Consider the following 22391-nt stretch of genomic DNA (forward strand, 5'->3'; position numbering starts at 1 on the left):
TACCTTAGATATGGGGAGCCAAGACAACAAGGTGGGTTTCAAACTGCTCCACCGTGGTAGCAGAGTAATTAATTTGTCATCAGATGAAATGTTATGAGTTATGTAACCGGTTTGCCTCTGTTTCAGATGACTGACTTGAGTTACAAACCATTTTTGCTGGAATAACTCTTCAGCTTAATAATGCGTTCTTTTGGCAAGAACCATGACAGAATTGTTTTCATTTGTTGCTAAAGCACTGAGAAGTAATTTGATCCAGTGTCTTCTCATTTCTGTCAAACATTGGTTATGTTGTAATTGGTTTAATGGATGGTAGATGCACCCTTCTTTCCTGATCCATTTATAGGAAATGAGAAAGACTTTATCCTGAAGGTAACGAAGGAGAATTGTAAGACTGTAAAGGACTCAGACACATCTGCAAACAATTGTATTTTAGAGGTTAAGTTTTTATTTATTTTAAGCCTTTTATATTTGAGGTCGTTCTAATTAAATTTGCCGATGGCTCAATTACTAATGTAGGTAATAGCGGAGATAATGGTCATCCTTGTTTAGTTCCTTTACGTATATTTATCGATTCAGAAGTAAAAGAGCCTATTTTAGTATATGCATATGAGTTAACATACAGAAGATTAATAAGTTGTATAAAATATCTTTAAAATTTGTACTTTTCTAGAACTAATGAGCCAAAGGCTGTATTTATATCTAAGCTCGCTGCGATTACATTTTCTTTCTTTGTGTTTGCATAGTCAATTAAAGTCAAATTCCTTTTAATATTGCCATAAGTATTTCTATTCAAAAACAAGCCTGTTTGGTCTTCATCAATCAAGGATGGTAGAAATGGTTTTAATCTATTAGCATGAATGGTCATAAATAATTTATATTCAACATTTAATAAGGAAATGGTTCTATGAGAGGAACATTTTACAGGATCTTTGGCTGGTGTTAATATTGGTGTTACAAGAGTGTATTTTCAAAAATGGGGGACTTTCTCTTAAGTTTTTCAGTGCTTTAAAGATTCTAAGCAATATACCCAGAGCATCTTTAGGCATTAATATATAAAGTTCATGGATAATGCCATCATTTCCAGAAGCTTTATTAGGTTTTACCTTTTTAATTTGGGGATTTAGTTCAATTGTTATGATTGGCCTATCAATAAGTTTAATTAAGACTTCTGATAATTATATATTAGTATATTGTTTTTTCAAAAATGCTTTAATGACCTCTTATGAATATATAACACAATTATTAGTTTCTAATGAATTAAAATGATCTCTAAATTATTTTAAAATGCCCTGTAAATCTGTGACTTTCTTTTTTCTCTTTATTTAAATGTCTTTGTTCGGATAGTCCATTTATGCATGTATTTAGGATTAACTGTGTAATTAATTATTTTCATCTTCTTTATATACATTTATATGTATCCCCATGCACTGTACACACACACACACACACACACACACACACACACACACACCACACACACACACACACACACACACACACACACACACATATATATATATATATATATATATATATATATATATATATATATATATGAATGATTGGTATCCTCTAAATAATATTGCAATAGTATTGGACTGGATGTGTTAAAATGATGCACTAGAAATAATATTGTAAATATTGCTCTACAGAAGCCATTTTTTTCCCTCAAGAGAGACAGATATGCTTCTGTATTTGAAAAAAAGGCTCATTTAAATAATCTTGGTAGCAATTCTTATTGTACTATATGAAAAAGAAGGGCTGTGAGTATGAAGATCAGAGATATTCGCCTCTCAACACAGGAGTAGTTTTTTGTCTGGAACAATAGTTCTAAGAAGTTTGCTGTAAAGGTAAAATGGCAACCTGTAGGAGCCCAGGATTGCCTGGAAATATTCTGCTGAGAATCTAACTAAATGGAAACTGTCTGAATTTTTTTGGGACTAGATCTGAAATTATATCAGAGAGTGCAGAGTTTGTGTGTCATTTTTTCTTTAAGAAACTGTTTTTACTAAACTTTTTGAAACAGACACGTACAACCCCATATAAAGAGAAATATAAAAAAACATAAGTATTTTCAAAGGTCCATAACAAAATTCAGCACACAAAACTAAACCATTAAAATTTGTCAAATTGTATCATTTTAACCAAACCCTATATTGATGAGTAATATTCATTGTTTATTGTTCTCGTTTTTATAGTTGACAGTTTTTTTTTTACAAACATTTTTAGCTAAACAAATTAATTCAGTAAAAGATAGAGCAGTTTTACATTTCTAGTTTTTTGTAATTATTTTTCTTGCTGTGGCTAAAATGGACCGAAGAAGAGGCACTTGTAATTTAGGAATAGAATCTGGAATTGAGTGTGCTTTAATTATCTATTTTCTAATACTATTGTTTTAAATTAAGAAGTGGTAGCAGCTATTCAGTTTGTTGATAGAGTAAAGGGCATGCAGTGGGTGGAGGGAATGGTAAGAAGGTAATCTTTCTGACAGACTACCTTGTTAGAATGGAAGGACAATCAGCAAGTGAATAAACTTACAGATAGAGCTATGCCTAAACTAGAAAGTGTATGAATCCAATAAAGATTAAGACATTGGTTTAGAAAGCCCTAAAGGTCCAAAAATTTGGCTAATGATACAGAGAGTTCTTCAACCGTTGAGATGGGGACCAATGAAAAGAGTTGTAAAATCTATTGCTACTACTACTAAGTCCTTTACTCTATTTAATATGCAGTATTACATTTTGTAGTTCTCTGTTATAAAAGTAACTATATGATTTTGTTTTGTTCACTTAATTTGTAAAGTGCTTTCTCTTCTATTACAAGAGAATAACTTAAAAATGGAGCCAGTGGTCCATTTTACTTAACTGTACAAATAAAATAACCTGAGAAAAAAGTAAACTGCACCAGCCAAGAGTTTAACAGCATTAAAAAAAAAGGAAAATAGAGAGTGATTTAAAGACACACGCCTTAATGTATCTGTGCCAGAGCAGTCCATAACAGCACGACCAGTAGAAGGTATGAAGATATACAGCAACATATCACAACATAGTTAGCACCACTGGTGTATAGGAATAAATCCCTGACTATGACACAAGCATTCCTGTTTCATTAGTGGCTTGGGCATTCGAGGAGCTGGCAGGAGAGGATGAGCGCACCTGTTCTGGGAAGGGAGGAGAGAAGGAGGAGCATGTGCATATAACACACAACATAGTTAGATTTCCCTAGCAGAGGCTGGGGTAACAACTGTAAAGAGCTTCCAGGTGTGGGCAGAGTGGCTTGCCAGTGTCAGCCCTTTACAGAAGTAAGGGGTAGTTTAGCATGGTCCACTCATTGCATAGCCAACTCATGGGGTGATACTGGAGTACTTACAGGGGTGGGAAAGAAGTTAGGTAAAAGTACTCTAGCCAGCATTGTGACATGGACCAGAAAGCTTCATCGTTTTGCTGGCCCCCATCATTAGAGTAAGTCCAGGGGAGACCATGAGTTTTTTGGTAGACCTGACAAACAAGGAAAGGCACCAAGGTCCTTTGATGGTCAGCACCATGCCAACCTACAACCTGTAAAAATCTAGGGCTTGTCTGGGATTTGAACCAGGAACCTCTCACACACAAAGGGAGAATCATACCCTTAGACCAAAGTTCTAAACCCATTTCTGTTAGTGTAAGACAGAAACTTCAGATGAGGGGAGGATGATCTAGACAATAGTTTTCTATAAGTAAGGAAAAAAGTAAGGCTGAACATAAAGCCTTTGCAGATGGAGAATAATACAGGGAAGAAAAAGAAATTACAAGAAGTGTGTTCCCTCATACTGAGATGGAGGGAGAGCAACCTAAAGAAGAACCTTGAGAAATGACAAGAGGTGTGTTCCCTCATACTGTGACGGAGGGAGAGTAACCTAAAGAAGAACCTTGAGAAATTACAAGAAGTGTGTTCCCTCATACTGAGATGGAGGGAGAGCAACCTAAAGAAGAACCTTGAGCCAGAGTGCTATTCTTCATGAAAACAATACAATAGCCTTAAAAAGAAGGCCCTTTGCATCAGGTTCATTAGAAAAAAGAACAAGAAAATTTAAGTAAGACTGATGTAGCAACTGACTCTAAAAAAGGTAGGCCATACCAGCACTCCTTAAAGTAGAGTTAGGTACTAAAACCCCAGTCCATGTAGTGGTAGGAGAAGAGGCAGAGCCTTCTAGCTCAACACAGACTGAAGAAACTGCATGTAAGCAAAAGTTTCCCAAGAAAGGTGCAACTGGAGCATGACATGTTAACCAGAACAATGGAAAATATAGTGAGAGTTGTAGGTGAAGATGGAAAGAGCATGCTCCAGCTTCTTACCAATAATTTCAGCTACAAAATTATTTATTGTGTAGAGTCAGTAAGGACAGTGAAATAGAGGACATTATAACTATTGATGCCTAGACCTTTTCCAAACCTAATATAAGGTTATCATGTACTAGAAGGGCTCCTAGGAATGGACAAGACTAAAGCATAGATACTAGCAAGGTTTTATTAGACAGGAATAATGAAAAAAAGTTGAGAACTTCTGTGCTGTATGGCCTGAATGCTAGAAAACAGCTGCTTACCCAGGCATTAAAATACTTTAATACCTATCACAAGAGGTGCCATTTGAAGAGGTGTGACAGAGTGCAGAGTTGGTGTTTTTTTTTTCTATCATAAAGAATAGTTTGCATCACAGAACTGTGTGTTGCCTTCTGTTTTAATGAAAGTCCATTATTTTATGAATAAAGTACCTCTGCTGCCTTATTTTGATAATGCAATGGCTGTATGAGTGAGTGGGTCTATATGGGTGGGTGGGTAGGTAAGTGTGACCTCAAGCAGTAAATTCATTTACTTTCTTAAATCTGAAATATTTTCAAAATCCTCATATCAAAGATCTTAGAAAAAGAAAGTGACATTGTACATAACTTGGTTGTAGTTTATATAAGTCTTGTCATTTTGAAAACCTTTATCTTGATATGGTTATGGTATCACTGTTCTTTGATTTATTTATTTTAATTTTAGGAAGTTCAGACTGCATTTAAGAAGAGACCCAAGTGCTTTTTCCCAAGATTTCAAGATACAAGGAGAAGCAACATTTGAAGGACTAGATGTCTCTCACATCTACTCTGGCAAATTGCAAGGTTAAAATATTTTAAGTCATCTCATTTTCTGTACAGCTTATGAACTGTTTAACATGCAATAGCGCAATGATGTATCTGTGAATAACATTGAGTCAAAGCCTTTTTTTTTGCATGGGGCCAAGAACCCATTGTACCCCCCCCCACCGAAAGGGTGGAGAATCCAATTTCCTTAATTAATATATATATATATATATATATATATATATATATATATATATATATATATATATATATATATATTTTAACTCTATGGCAGTATAACAGAGGAGAAATGTTAAACTACACATTCATTGAAAAGCTGCTTTTAGCTTAATTTCTTTGCAAAACTGTGACTTAGTAAGAGTTCTGAAGCAGCTGGCATGTTTACACAAGTTATGCGCAAGTATGGGATGTTGGCATAATGTTAAGGCGTTTACATTATAGACACAAGGCGCAGGGTTTGATTCTCGCATGAGGTAATTGGCTAGGCTTAAAATGGCCCACAGGGGCAGTTAGTCTAGTACTAATCTATGAAGCGATACATGCGGATTAATCTAAATCAAGTGTATTAAGTTTCCATAAAGTTTAATGATAATACTGCTGGATTTCAATACCGATATTTAAAGCAACAAAATTATCCAACCCCCTTCTGATTATCTCAACAACATGCTGTTATACTGCCACAGCAGGGAAATGTGTTCACTTACTTTTTTCACTTATATATGAGCCAAGATTTTTGCCCCTTGTAAAAGAAAAATGACATGTATCATCTATAATTTCACTTAGCCTGGTATCTGCTAAAAGGATATTCCAGTGCCTACGTACACTGTTGAGTAGGACATCTGTATTCCTACCATAAGTAGAAATTAATCTTATTGGTGAATTGTTGTCCATTGTTTTGTCCCTATACTGAAGTAAATCAATCCTGTTTTGATTAGATGCCCAGTTTTTAGCCTGGTAAATGTCCCCTCTCATGTAGCCCCTCTGCTTGAATCTCATAGCTAGATCTTCCTCATAAGAATGATAAGTGACAGCATCTGAACATATCCTTTTAATGCATAAAAACTGTGACTTTGGAAAGTTTCTGCATATATGAGGAGGATGAAAGCTGGTAGCATGGAGTAAGGAGTTGAACTGGGGGTGTTTGTGGTAAACCTCAGTTGTTAATGTCTGATCAACATTTCTGGTCACTAACACATCCAGAAAAGTGATTTTGTTCATATCGAAGGTAACTGTAAACTCAATCCCCCATCTATCATTCAAGTATTCAAAAAACTCCTGAATATAAATACTATCAGACCTCCATACTAACCAGCAGTCATCCAAATATCTCCTTCAGATGTCGATCTCATCTATGTAGATGTTATGGGCCCTATCATAGATCAGTTGTTCCTCAATGTAGGCCATGAAGAGATCGGCATAAATGGGGGCAAAGGAGGCCCCCATGGCAGTTCCTTTAATCTGTAAATAACAGTTGTTTTAAAAATAAAATACATTTTTAGTCAAAGCATGCTCTGTTAAGCAGAGTAGGAATGTATTAAACTCGAGTGATACAATTCGGACCTAGATAGCTAATATTTAAAATCCTCCAAGCTCGCCCAATGGGGAATATTTGTATATAATGCAGAAACATCCAAAGTACTCATAAGCCACCCCGCATCCAATTCCATATCAGAGATGACCCTAAGAAATTCAGTGGTGTCTTGAATCCTTGCTCTGACTCATATGAGCAAGGGTTTTAGACGGGTTCAGTGACTGAACCTCTGCCAGAGACAATTGGCCTACCCGGTGGGTTTTGTAAGCTCTTATGTATTTTTGGTGAAAAGTATATATACTGGCTGGAAGGGTCCCAGACTGTTAAATGGTGCAATGTGTTGTCCGTTATAATCCTCTCTTCTTTAGCAGAATTCAGGAAACAATCTATTTGTTTCTTGAAACCGGTAGTAGGATCACATACCATTTGTGTATAATAGTGTTTAGCAGAGAGTTGTCTCATTGCTTCCATATTATATTGTGACCAGTCCTGTACCACTATAGCCCCACCTTTGTCTACTGGCAGTATAACTAAATCATGATTGATGCCCAGTTCCTGTATCATGTCCATCTCATGTTTCGATAAATTGTTGGACTTTGCACGGTGATCCCTGTAGTTGAAATGTAGATCTTTGAGAATTTAATTCTAAAACACGAGTACAGTAGGATGCATGAGTGGAATAAAGTTGGATTTATGATATTTAAATCCATGTTGTGGTTCTGATTCAGATGCTGATTGGAAAAAAAATTTCAGATTAAGGCATCTACAAAAAGAGGATATATCCTGTCAAAGGTGTCTTTAGGCACATAAAAACTAGGTATAACATTTAAACCTTTACTGAGCAATTTAACATGAGTAGGGGACAATTCAACAGAGGAAATATTAAGTACATTGTTCTGTTCTACTTCTGTACCATGAGTTTGAGCAGCTCTTCCATACTGTCTACCTTTGTGTTTCCTGCCCCCCCCCCAATTTTGTTTACCCCTAAAGGGACAGGCATGTTACTTTTATTTGACACTGGTGAGTCTGTGACATTTTATGGAGAGGACTCTAAACCAGAGGAAGATTCCTCACCTGAATCCTCACAACTAGATGTGGTTGATTTCTTCAGTATGGAATGTGGTCTCTTTCTTTTAACAACCCTCCTGTTCATTGGTTCAAATCTCACATGTTTCGTAGTGGCATAGGGATGTCCCCCCTCATAATCTGTTACATCTCTATGAAATGTTTTCATCTTCTTTTCTTTTAACTGTTGCTCTAATGACAAAAGATCCTGACTCAATTTCCTTAAACAGTTATTGTATCTCTCTTGACCCTCATATTTCACAATATCAGTGCACATACGTGCGATACCAGATACGTTTTTGTCGATGGTTCTATCATAGTATGATGCTAGGGTTTTAACAAGTTCCATAGATGCTTTATGTTGCACCTCAGCCCATTGTTCTAGAAGGGTGGTGTCAGCATCCATAACTAAGGGTTGAATTTGTACCCTCAAACCTCTGGGTGAGATGTCTTTGGCTATGTAAGCCTTAAATAATTTGGCATGTCATACATTAGCCCCTCAAGACCCTCATATTTTTATTACGTTTGTGAAATTCTGCTTCACACATACTGGTTTGCGTGATACTCTCAGGTCCATTCTGTGTGCTATTATTATTTAATCCAAAAATTGCCAAATCATCCCTATCAAATGATAAACCCTTGAGTAAGTTAGTGAGATCCATCTGTGGGTCAATCTCCCATATAAAAAAATGAAAGAGAAAATTATATAATAGGCTGCTTTTGGACTGTGATATTCCCCAACTAAAAATCTAATTGAGATGGTTATATATAATAGACGTTAATCCAAACAATCAGCACATATGTGTGTTTAAGTATACTAAGCACTTGTACAATTGCAAACAATACCAACCACTGAAAACTCGTTCACAGCAGTGCTAAGTCCCCAGTGTAAATTCAAAAGATATTGATAAGTAAAGCCAATGCTTTCTGATTATATCAAAAGAACCGAGGACAATAATAGCCCCTGCTGGACCCAGAGTTACCAGACATTTTATGTGCTTATGAAAAAATAAATATTAATATATGGCCCAAGGTGAAAGAAAACGTGGACAATAATAGCCCCTGCATATAGTAGCAACATTCCAATTATTATTTCAGCAGTGCTATGCCCACAATAAGAATATCAAACAAAATAGGAGTGTATCCTAATATTATTTAAGGACAGTATTAGCCCCTGCATAAAGCAAGTAATACATCTAAATATAAATAGTATGTAGTGCTAAGTCCTCAATATCTACTCACCTAGAATATATCCAAAGAAATGTTAGTTGGTTGCCATTCAATATCCAAATATAGATAGGCAATTCCCCAGTCCAACATATAGCTTATTAAAAATACAAAAAACAAAGAGAGAGGCCCAAAAAATGGATCTCCAACTTAAAAAAAGGTATATTTGTAGTGCTAAAGCTTCCAGGAATAAATTCCTTGAGTTAGGGATGCAAGGCAATCCAATTCTATATATTGTATGACTACAAAAGGACTGGATTATATATATTACTCAAAAAATCCGTCCTTATACATGGATGTATCAAAAAAGTCCCCAAACTATGAAATGTGTCTTAATATTCCATACACTACCTATGACACTTAGTAATGCACAGAAAACAGCTTATTGTATAAACCCAACTTCAGAGCAAAATGCGTAGTATGTACTGTCATTAGATACTGTTTCAAAAACAAAATCAAAATGGCGTCTCGAATGACACAATTGAAATATATACTAAGTCTCAACAGTAAAATAGCACAAACACACAGATACATATATGAAGCATATAACTTTCCCATTATAATAATGAAATCATATATAGTCCACAATAGTAATAGTATGTCCAAAAAAATGATTCAAATAGTGTAAACATATGTATATCCACCAAAATGGATTATACAAAGGTTTCCGATTAAGGTATCAAACGCTAATGTCTCAAACCGCCAAATAATGTCCAAAACAAGGCAAATTGTTGTGTAAATCCACAGCAGGGAATCGTAAACTATGTTGTTTATTTGTAAAGCATCCAGAGCTATTTTAAGTATAATCCAAACACATAGAATCAAAGTTTTGAGCCCATGTGTTGTCAGCCCTGCTATACTAAATTCCAGTTATAATGAAAATGCACCCAAGATTCATAAAGTAATAAAAGAACAAACATAAATGATCGAAAAACACCCAAAAACAATGTATTTAGTATATCAGGGCACAAAAGCATCCATACAGAACCCAACAAATAGCTCCGTGACTATATATAAATACAAATAGTTAGAATAATGTAAACATGCGTATATACACCAAAATACAGGTGTTACTAGTTGCAAAGTCAAACGCTAATGTTGCAAATAGCCAAATAATGTCTAAAACAGTACAAGTTTATATAAATACACAGCAGGGTGTCATGAATGATCCCAAAGAGATGCTGTTTGTTTGTAAAGCCATCCAAAACTTTTTGTAGTATGATCCAAACACACAGAAAGAAAATTTAAGTCCATATGTTAACAACTCTTCTACTCCTAATTCCGATCATAATGATAATGAATCCAAGGTTCATAGGATTGGACAAAATGAACTTGAATTGTCGGACACCCCAAAAGAATATGTTTGGTATATCCAGGCACAAAAACCTCCATGCAGGAATCAGCAAATAGCTCTGTAGCTGTTATAGATCTTTTGTTAGTCCCAAAAGACAAAATACATGATACACAGTACCTGATACAACAAATCTAGTCATCTGGGTCAAACAGAAGTGTTGAGAATATATATATGCATAGCTTTCAAACCAAATATCCATGCTAAACCTCTCAATTCATTTGAATTACAGGATAGCAAAGGAACATGTGAACATGCTCCAGGCCACCAAACCCAGAATAAATAAACCAGAAGCACCTCCAGTAGTGAAAAAAAAAAAAATATATATATATATTCCTTGGTTTCTCCAAAAGTATAGTGCCCAATGCACAAAATGTCACAGACCAACAGCAGGGGAGAAGGGAAATGTTCCAAAAAGAAGAGAGCCCCTGCAAGTATGGTAGCTGCACAGCTCCAAAAGTCCTTCAGCAAAACAAAAATACAGAGCCAGCAAACCGTGACATAAAGACTTAATTTATAAAAGTAGGAGAACAAGACAACAGCTATAAGTTTATCAAGCCTTCATCAGTGTAGTGAATTGTAGTTACAATCATTCTCCTTTTATATTATGCCACCACTAGAGGCTAATTGAGAAAATTGCTTCTATTCGCACATTAAAAATATTCATTAAGTCCTGGTGAAAATAAAACACCCAGTTTGATGAGACATTTTTTCTCCTTATTATTTAGCAGTTGATGCCAACCTGATTTATTATTTCTATTATATTGTATTTTGTCAATAATAGTAAAATAGAAAACTGCATTGTAATGTTTCTCGGATAAAGCCCTGACTATGACCCAGATGACCTGAGTTTGATTAGCATCTTAGGAATTGGAGGAGTTGCACAAGCGTGATAGTGAGGAATTGATTATTCCGGCTCAGCCATATTAATGGTAGAGGGAGGTGGTCTTCTGTTCTACCACTGTCCACTCAACAGGAGGGTTAAGGGATTGTTGTTAGCAGTTACTTGGTTTAATGTGGGTCACACTGCAAGTAAGCCAAAAAGCAAAGTCCTGGGTCATGTGTATACATGCATTAGTAGACTCTCTTGAGTGATAACCTCTTGTGGAGATACTGACCACTAGAGGGAGATCATTAAGTGAGAAGGAAGGAGAATCTCATATTAATGACAATCTGAGAGCCCTCAGCTCTCACCCCTAGAGGAAAGTGATTAGGCTGACAGATGCTCTTACCCCAGTCAAGAAATAATCATTATACAGAGCAGTTGTGGGCTAGGGAACAAACTGGTTGGAGCTTGCCTCCAATGGGGCATGCATGGGTCATCAGAATAGTGTGGAGGTAATTTGAAAGCTGGACAGAGGAAAAATGGATTAAAAAGAATAATCTAAGAGATGAGAAAAAACAAAGTGACGGCAGAAGAAAAAATAGGTCAAGAAATATAGCAAGGATAGTATGGAAAGATGTTGGTAATATGGAGGTTAGGGGTGCATATTTCTTAAAGAAAAAAAGAAACAAATCTAAAAAAATTGTTGTAGCAGGAGTACAGAGGAGTGAAAGTGAATTACAGAACATAATATCAAAAATAAAATATTTACTGTCATCGCCTTACCTCAGATATGGAACAACAGTGCACATCTCTAGAGTAAGTCAAATGGATGGTAATAACAGCAACAACCCGCTGTTCACAACATTTGTTAACTTTCCGACTTCTCTATGATAGATACTGCTCTCATTCAGCCAACAGATTTAAAATAACAATCTAACTATTCCTTATAAAATCACATAGGAACCCTATTAAACATATCACCACTGCATATTAAAATAAAATAATTCTTACAAATTGTAGATTTCTTACAGAGGATCTTTTCATTTTTGTCTAAAGTTTGTGTACATCATAATCCTTCGTGCTTCCAGAGGCTGAATGTTCTAACTGCTGGTACAAAGGTCAGTGTTTCAGTGAAACTAGTTACATTTTTCTCTTTCAAGGCGCTAACACTATCAGTTACTGAATCATTTATTCCGCTATAACTAATGATACTACAACTCTATAAAAAAGACTTGCACATATAACTACACGTGTAACCCAGTATTAAAGATGCATATTCTAAATAATATTCTTATTGTCATATGACAAACTCTAAAGAATGCAGAGCATTATGACCTGGTTTCTGATCATAACCAAATTATTATGTGCTCAAGATATGGATGCCAACAAATTCACCTTGAGAGCGGAGTTCGACAGGTTAGTCTTGGCATCTATGGTGAGAACACATAATAAGTGTTATGGTCATTAAACCCAATTATAATTTTTTGCAGAGTCTGGAGCTTTATCAGCTTCTTGTACTACTGGATTAAAGAAGAGGGAGTAGTAGAAACATGCAGTGTTTTACCAGCTTTCAAAGCCTTGAAAGACAGTAAAGCACTTAGCTCTGCCATATAGACATCAGATAGAAAATAAATGCCTTTCTCTGGAACAGATGGCTCCAAAAGCTGTCAGGTACTTTATTCAGCCAACTCAGCAAAGCATCTAACATATTTCACAAGCTGTTTCACCATCTGCAGCTGCTGTTTGTCAGCTGGCACTGTATGGTATTAGTCTCTAGCAGGAGCCCCAAGCTTAGTAGTGCATAGGTGTCCTTAGCAAGCTTTTGTTATGCACTAAGATTGTGTTTTGCACTAGGGATGTCTTTAATAAGTTTATGTTTTTCTCAAAATCAGAGGATAATCCTGGCACTCCAAGCACTACATGTGGGTCAATGTATGCATGTAAGTGTAACACATAATATTGTATGTCTGTAACTACCTTATGGCTCAGGTTGTGATTGAAAAAGGATCCTTGAACCAGTTCACCTAGCCAGCTTATAAATCAAGTAAACAAACAAACAATAGGGAAAAGACGAGTCTCAGTGGACCAGTCACAGAAAAAGGAAGGGAGAGTATGATATATAAATTAGTAGATGCTTAAATTCAGTAAAAAGACAAAGCAATTGTTGGCTGAAAGGACTGCTAGCAGAGACAAGAAGGACAAGAAGATATTGCAGACCAAGAGAAATACTAGAAATGAGAAAAGAGCCATGAATAGACAATGAATTCCACAAGGGGAGCAGAGACACAGAGCTGTGTATTGGGTGGTATGCACAGGGGATACAAAAGTTAATGACCATAAAATGACTGTGGTGAGAAGAAAGGCAGCCAGTATTTTGTAAAAACAGGGAATAAAGGTATGATTTTCTCAGCCGTCCTCAAAGATGTTGACATGGTGTATGTGAGAGGAATGTAGCTTAGTCATAGCTGACAGCATATATATTTGGCTTGTATAGAACATTTTAACTGTCCCTTAATGTGTAGACTTTTACAATTTATTTGATTTTTTTTTTTTGTTAGATTTTGGTTCTGAACTTCTGCCTCAGACAGGGGTACACTATATGGGAGTCAGTATCTAGGGTATCTGTCATCATAGCTGCTTTCCAGTTTGACTTTATTTAGGATTCTTCAACACCATGGCATGGTACATAGGCACTGACAACTACCAAATTATAGTCTTCATAATGGAGGAAGAACTCCTTTAGTATAGAACTATCACTCTATAAGTCTATCAATGATTCTTGGTAAATGTTTAGAAAAGTGATGAATCATCCTCTTGAAATCTGCTAATATATATACTTTTAGCTAGATTAAAACAAAATGGCTTTTCTTTTTGCAAGGTCCATACTAAGTCAGTTGACTTTTCAGAAGGTGTTAATGCAGCCTTAGGCCTGAAACTCTGTCATTATAGTTTAATCAGATCTATGACCTTTTTTAACACAGAAGAAGGAATTAGTGTAATATCACAGCAAGTAAACTTGTACGTTACTTGAGGGGTATGTGAGTTGCTGAGAACTGTGGCAGGGCTAGCCACCTGGTGATGTAAACCTTGGCTCGAGATGATTGTCACTGCTGAAGTGACACCCCGACCCCATGTACAAAATTGGAAAAGGGGTTGAGGATGGATGGATGTGAGTTGCTGAGAAATAGATTCAAAGGAGACATTCCACCTGGACAGGAGTACCGCAGGAACTGATCTTGAGCCCAATACATTTTATCATATTTTCTTCACTTCCTACAACAATAAGCTATTGGGTTTCCAAATATGCAGATGATATTAAAATAGCATAGTACGTGTCCAGGCTGTTCTTACAAATATCTAAACTATTCCCTGCATTAATGTAATTTATTAGTCTTTTCCGTGCATCAGCTGCTCTCTCGGAGAACCAGTCAGTACACTTCTCATTCATGTTGAATCATCTGCTTAGGCTGTCTGATGATTTTCTACTACTTTCTGAAAATCCCAACATTCCCTGAAGTAGTCTCCAAATGCCCTCTATACCTGAATAAGATCTCCTCTTACATATTTCTATGAAACACTGTACAGGTTCAGATATTTTAGTCATTCACAATAAGTTAAATGTTCACATCCATGGATGCCCTTGGTATATTTCCACTGCATTCTTTCCAGTTTACTCATGTTTGTTTTCTAATAAGGTTTCCATATCATTGTTTTATACTCAATTTTGGGTCTAATGTAATTAACAAACAATGTCTTCATCATTTCTGAGTTGTTAAACTTAATAAATCTTTCTATACAACCTATAGTTCTATAACTATTGATGTTATGCTGTCCCCATCTAGCCTTCATTCTTGCTGGTTGGTTCGGAGCCGATCCTAGCTCCAACTCGGCCGATTTACTATAGCTCGAGAGCTTATACTGGCTCAAGGCTAACCCCTATCCCAACATGCCTAGTGGAAGCTATCCCAATCTCGTTTGCCGCTTGCAGCGTCGAGATTGCGACTAATGGCTCAGACTAAGTATAGAGTTTTTTTTGTGTTTTGCTGTCATCCTCACCAGGCTTTTTCTAATTTAATTAAACTTGTTGGTGTCTAGCTTAGTCCTCACTTGTCTAACAACCTTCTGATCTTCCTCTGCTGTTTTTTTTTTTTTGGGGGGGGGGATGATTTCTTGACCATCATTTTCTTAGGCCTTGCTTTTCCCTTGAGCCCATTTAACTTAGAGGGTTTGTTTCTTCTTTCTCCACTATCTGTTGGAGTAGCCATTTAAGTTAGAGGCTCTCCTATTGGGGGAGTCGTGATTTTACTTAGAGGCTGTCCCCCTTCTTCTTCTTTTCCTAAAAAAAAAAAAAGTTTTCCATGCGTGTTTTGTTGTTGTGTATTGTTAGCCATTATAGCCTTATTTTTGCTGTTTGTGCTAGTTATCCAGCATGTCTAAAGAGTCAAAATCCCTCAGGCTTTAAAAAATGCGACTCGTGTTGCCAAAAAATGTCCCTTACAGGTAGGCACATGAGTTGTGTATACTGTTTAGGGGCTGTTCACCTGCAGGACTCATGCTTTATCTGTCATGCTTTCAGTGCTAGAGTTCTGCAGGAGGGAAACAATAAACTGATTCTGCATGGTCTTTTGAAGAACCCTCAGGACCCTTTGTCTTTGGTTCCTCAGCCAGCAAAACAGTCTGACAAATCTCCCAAACCATCCTCAATGGTTCCGATTTCAGAGCAACCCAAATCTGCTGTAAAATCTTCAGCTCTGTCAGTTCCCAGTGTTGGCTCCAACAAAGCTATGTCTCCGGCAGCTCCATCAGTGTCTTCGGAGCCAGTCCAGGCCCATAAAAGAACTAGGTCTCCCTCTTTGGAGCTGGTGTGATCTGCTCCACGGTCTCCTTTATTGCAATCTGTGGCAGGCAGTCACCAGTCCTCTTCTCACTCCTCTCGGTCCTCCAGGCTTTCAGATTATGATGTGGAGAGAGTGGTTAATGGGCTCTTCAAGTCACAGGTACTTGCCAAATTACTATCGAGCCCAGCCCATAAGGAATTGGCTCCTTCAGCCCATCGAGTTTCTCTATCTGTTCCTTCTCCGACTCTCTTGAGCTCAGAGCTGGAGTGCATGGACATCATGGTAGTGGAACTGTCGGCTCCAGTTACTTGTCCTTTATCAGTTCTGACTCCCACTCTGATCTCCTCAATGTCTCAGTCCATCGAGGGATCTGGGCAGCAAAGCTCTCTTGTCAGCTCCGAAGGGGGAAAATGGCATCGGACCCTTATCCAACCCTGCTCTCCCTATTGGAGCTTCGGTGCAGGTGATCTTGGCTCCCACATCAGCCTTGGAGCCATCACTCTTGGTTCGCAGGAGATCTACGGGCTCTTCAGAGCCAGAGGCTCCTTCATCTCGGGACTGTGGTGCCTTCGAGTTGATGAGGATTGTGCTGTCCCCTGAGACCACTCCACCCTCGGCTCCATCGGCTCCTTCCCCCTCAGTGCCTGTGCCTGCCTTTGACCATCCTCCTCCCTCCAAGCGTAGGACACCTATGTCCCAGGATGCCCCATTAGGTGACCCCACTTCTTCTGATACCTCCACTGAACATTTGGAGGAGATCCCTCAGAAAAAAAAATGTAAGAGGAAGCATCTCCCCTGAGTCCATCACTTTAGACACAGACTTGGATGAATTGGGAGGGCCCCCATGGTCCCCCTCTGAGGATGTCTCCTTTTCGGACATCTTGGAAATCCTTAGACAGAGGGGCAGTTGGAAGTCCCTAGCCCCTTCTGAGGATGAGTCTGTCTATCTGGATGCATTTGATTCCCAACCCTCCACCTCTTGGGTGTCTCCGCCTTTTAACCCACTTTTGTCTGTAGTGAGTCGGAAGGCGTGGAGTGCTCCAGAGACCATGGAACCAGTTCCATGGAGACCAAATAAATTTGTAACTGCCCCCAAAGACAAGTCCTTTCTTTACAAAGGGGTTCCTGTTGATGCTGTGGTGGTGGCAGCAGCCACTAAGAAGGAACTTGTGGAATCTTCTTCATCTGTCCATCCACCGAGCAAGATGTCCCATACGATGGACAGGTATGGGAAGCGTATGTTTTCTTCAGAAACCTTTATACTCAGGTCGCTGAATTATTTGTCACACTTCATGCAACTTCAGAGGGATCTCATAAAAGAGTTGGGAGATACCCTGTAGGATCCTACAGCTGAGGGAGTTGCAAACAGGGCTGCTTCCCAGCTTGGACCTTGACTTCAGTGGTTAACTCCTCCATGAGGCTTATTTCTTATGTGGCAGATGGAGCAAGTAGGGCTGCAGGTACTGGAGTTGCTTTGTGGAGACACTCCTGGATGTGCCTTTGTCAATTTGCAGAGCCCTTCAAGTCCTCCTTTACCAATACCCCTTTTGATGGCTCTTCCTTGTTTGGGCCTCAGGTAAAACAGGCTCTCACCAGGTGTGAAAAGGATGGCAAGACTCTCTCTGCCATGGGAGTCAATTTTTCCACTCCATCTAGACCCTACCCTAAAGGTCAGAAGAGTGGAAAAATGTGGTTTCAAAAATCCCAGGGAGCTTTGCCTGACATATGTGGAGAATTTCCCCCAGGGGCAGAGGGGGAAACAATTGTGGAAGATGCTGACCTCGCAGCAGGGGGGGGGGTCCGCAACAGCAAGGTGACAGAGATACATTCTCTGCTAGGCCCTTCCAGCACTCCTGAAGGGAGGCCCGACTGTTCAATTCTGGAGGCAGTCGGGGGCAGAGTATCATTGTACCCAACAGCCTAGCAAGCTGTTATGAAAGATGCATGAATACTGTCAATAATATTCAGGGGTTACAAAAGTCCCTTTTCCCATTTACCCCCCTCAAGAACAAAACATTCAGTCCCAGATGTTCCACCCAGTCTTTGAGAGCAAGAAACCCTAGAAGTTCAAAGGTTGCTAGAAAAAAGAGCCCTCCAAGAAGTCCTCGCAGACCAAATTGAGTCCGGAACTTACTCAAGGTTCTTTTTAGTTCCAAAAAAGACAGGGCACTGGAGACCCATCTTGGATCTCAGCAAGTTAAACAAATCAGTAAAAAAAGCAAAGTTCCAGATGGTAACACTGCAGTCCATTCTCCCCTTTTTGGGTCAGGACAATTGGATGTGCTCCATCGATCTCCAGGATGCATACAACCACATAAAAATGGACAGGTGATCCAGGAGATTCCTACGCTTCTGGCTGGGAGCCAGTCATTATCAGTTCAGAGCTCTGCCCTTTGGTCTCACCACAGCCCCCAGGATGTTCACCAAATGTATGGCAGTGGTCACGGCTCACCTGTGATGTCTAGGATTCCAGGTGTTTTCATATCTGGATGACTGGCTCCTCACTGCTACCACTGAGCATCAACTGATCAAAGCACGGGACTACACAATTCAAACCTGTTCCCAGATAGGCATCACCATAAACTATGAAAAGTCTGCCTTGTTGCCTTGTCAGTGTAGTACCTTCATAGGGACAGACTTAGATACAAGAGCCATGCTAGCAAAGCTGCCGCAAGACAGGGTGTCAACAATTTGTCAGCAAGTTTCATTCCTCATGAAAAAGAAGAGAGTTCAGGCAAGAGAGGTATTGAAAGTCCAGGGCTCAATGGCTGCAGCAATTACTCTAGTCCCTATGGCTTGCATCCACATGAGAATTCTGCGGTGGCTTCTTTTTGCTCAATGGTCGTTCCAGGATTTATGATTGTCACACATGATCTAGATCACAGAATCCTGCAAAAAGGACTTAGTATGGTGGCTTGTCTCCCCCCAGGTGACTCTGGGCATACCCTTTCTAGACCACCATCCAGTAGCCACAGTGACCATGGATGCCTCCCGGATAGGGTGGGGCAGGCATTATCTGGGACAGACTGTCCAAGGAATGTGGCAGCCACACGAGTACCACTTGCACATCAATGTTCTGGAGATGAGAGCAGTGCTTCTGGCATTGCAAGCACTTCAAGACTCTCTACCTACCGGAACTATTGCAATTCAGACAGACAATGCATCAGTGGTATGGTACATCAACAAACAAGGCAGGACCAGATCTTACCCCTTGTGTTGGGAAGTCCTTCGAGTATGGCAATGGGTGATGTCTTCCCAACATTTTCTGATTGTGATGCACATTCCCAGGAAATCCAGCATGATAGTGGACAGGCTCAGCAGGGCTATCCTCATGCCTCACGAGTGGTCCCTGAAGCAAGAAGTTGTGGACTTGATTTTTTGCAAATGGGGCCAGCCATGCTGCAATCTCTTTGCCACTCCCCTCAACAACAAATGCAGCAGGTATTTTGCCTTAGTTCCCCCCACTGGGACAATCACCCAGAGATGAACTTGTTCATGATTGGCCTCTGGGGCTACTTTATGCCTTTCCACCTTTTCCTCTCATTCCGCAAGGTACTTCAGAAAGCAAAGTCACTGGGTTGCAAACTCATCCTCATTGCTCCTTACTGGCCTCATCAGATATGGTTCCCATCATCAACAAGTGGAGTCTTGGATCCTGGACCCAGTTCCGAACCTCCTGATACATCAGTGGGGTGTGCCCCACCCCTCCCTCCAAACTTTCAAGCTGACAGCTTAATTTCTCCACTTCCAGTCTTAGCCAGGCTCCCCAACATTTCCCCGGCAGTACAGTACATCCTGGTGTCTTCTCACAAGCTCACTACCAGAAAGATCTACGCTAGCAAATGCAAGAGGTTCTCTTTTTGGGCAAAGAAAAATGACATTGATCCCTTCACTGCTCCTGTTTCTAAGATTCTTGATTTCCTGGCCAAAACATTTGAACAAGGGGCAGCTGCAACTACTATCAGGGTCCAACTGGCTGCCATCTCCAATTTTCATGTGGGAGAGTTGGGCTCTAATATCATGTCCCATAAGCTGTGCAAAGCATTCTTATGAGGTACAACCCTTTTACGGTCCCAGGTAAGAGAACCCCCCCCCCCGGACCTTAACTTTGTTTGATCCTCTCTGGTTCTTCCACCCTTTGAACCAGCATCATCTTGTCCCCTGAAATGTCTGCCTTGGAAACCCCTCTTCTTGATTGCCATCACCTCAGCTAGACGGGTTTCTGAATTACACGCCTCATCTATTCACCCGCCGTATCTCATCTTCCACAAGGATAGAGTTTCTCTTAGAACCAGTCCCTCCTTCTTGCCAAATGTGTGTTCAGAGTATAATTTAAATCAGTCCATCGAGTTTCCTATATTCTTCCCCAATTATGGCAACAAGGCAGAGTATAGACTCCACCAATTGGATGTTCATAGACAGTCATCCTTTTATTTACACAGGACCAAGGACTTTAGAAAATCAGATCAATTATTTGTATCCTTTGCTGACAATAAACAAGGTTCTCCAGTTTCAAAAGTGACCTTATCAAAGTGGCTGTCAGAATTATCTATACTTATGATTTGCATAATAAGAAGCTTCCAGGGAAAGCCAGAGGACACTCAACCAGGGCCTTGGCTACCTCTGTTGCCTTACAAGCCAAATTGCCTTTAGATTCAATCTGTGCAGCAGCACCATGAGCAAATCATCATACCTTTATCGCTCATTACAAAGTGGGTGTGGTCTCCTGGAACAGGGCATCCTTTGGTTCCACGTTCCTGAAGAGTTTATTCCAGTGAGCCACCCAAGAACCAGGTGCTGGGGACACCAACCAGCAGGAATGAAGGCAAGATGGGGACAGCATAACATAAAGAAGTTACGTACCTACCAAAACATTCCATGTCTGTTGTCCTTCATCTCACCTTCGTTCTTGCATTCCCCTCCTCCTTCCCTCTTCCTGGAGGATCTAGAGGAATTCCTTCATTGGTTACACTGGGTAAGTTTCCTGTTGACATACCAGGTTAGTTAACCTTACCTTGTTTTTCCTTTTTATTTCCTAACCTTTGAATTTGTAAGAGCTTAGTAAAATTTGCATTTACTATGATTGTCTAGTGTGGGCTATTACAAACGAGATCTGGGTAGCTTCCGCTAGGCATGTTGAGATAGGAGTTAGCCTCAAGCTAGTATAAGCTCTCGAGCTATAGTAAATTGGCTGGAACCTAACCAGCAAGAAGGAAGGCGAGATGAAGGACAACAAACATGGAATGTTATGGTAGGTACATAACTTCTTTTTAACCAATTAGTTGATATGATTAGAAAAACTCAAAGCTGGCTCTACCCATATATGCATATCCTTAAATTTTTTTGTTTTATTTTTCTTTATTTAACATTTGTTAACCAGGAAAGTCCGGCTTGGAATGAAGCCAGTTTTCAGCACATGCCTTTGTGACATGGGAGGAAACTGAAGTGCCCAGAGGAAACCCACACAAATGCAGGAAGGACATGCAGACTCCACACACAAGGTACTCCAGCCGAGAATTGAACCGGTGAACCTCTTGCTGTGAGGCAACAATGATACCACTGCACCACTGCGCTGTCCGAAATTAATCTACAGTTTCAATCACTGTGTGTTGTATTAAGTATTCACTTTTCAATTTATGTCTCCCAAATCTCATATTCTTAGTTTCTGATGTATTTATCAGCATATTATTCTCCTATGAGCAAATGGTCATTTTAGTCAAGTTCTTTTGTAGACATGGCCTATTTTTAATACATGTAATCAGTTTACCCAATTTCAGGTCATTTGCATACAGACTTTAGAACACCTCAGGTTTAAACGATAGGTCTAAAAAATACTAATTAAACAAATAAGAGCCTAAGACAGAGCCCTGTCAGACCCCCTGACTGTAACCAAGAATTTCACCTGTCCAGTTGCTGTATGATACTTGTAAGCCATGCAGCTATTCATGTTATCGAGAGTAATTCAATACCTAGTCGTTCTAATTTATTGATTAGTGTTTTGTGCATTATCCTTTGAAATGCGGAAGTTAAGTCTATATAAATTACATCACAGCACCATTTTTCATTCACAGCTGTTATTATATTGTTATAGAACATGATGTTACAAGTGGGAATAGATGTATTTTTAATATATGCATGCTGATATATGGTTTCAAGTCCCAATCTTTCTAATTCTGGCAATAACTTAACCAATATTACGTTCTCCATTATTTTTCCACATGAATGTAGACTTAAGGGTCATTATGACTCTGGGTTTGTCCTACTCCCCTTCGTCTTAAAGATAGGTTTAATAAGCGCATGTCTCCAATCCCGAGGAATCTCCCCATATTTATATAACCTAATAAATTCATAATAGATGTAATAGTATCTCCTTCGTTAATTTCTCCAAATATTTTGGATTTCTAATATCATGATGGGAATGGACACCATTC

At 39.0% G+C, this 22391-nt stretch overlaps 1 protein-coding gene across 1 annotated transcript in view; it reads left to right on the top strand.

The window, feature by feature from the left end:
• Positions 1-22391, top strand: part of LOC122817653 (disintegrin and metalloproteinase domain-containing protein 10-like) — a 1242151-nt gene that overhangs the window by 208203 nt on the left and 1011557 nt on the right. Inside the window, exon 3 of the mRNA XM_044090715.1 lies at positions 5022-5140. Within this exon, the coding sequence (XP_043946650.1) occupies positions 5022-5140 (119 nt within the window). The remainder of the gene's footprint in view (positions 1-5021; positions 5141-22391) is intronic.

Source organism: Protopterus annectens, chromosome 13.part0 (assembly GCF_019279795.1).
Source record: "Protopterus annectens isolate FY-2018-M chromosome 13.part0, PAN1.0, whole genome shotgun sequence".
Classification (NCBI taxonomy): domain Eukaryota; kingdom Metazoa; phylum Chordata; order Ceratodontiformes; family Protopteridae; genus Protopterus; species Protopterus annectens.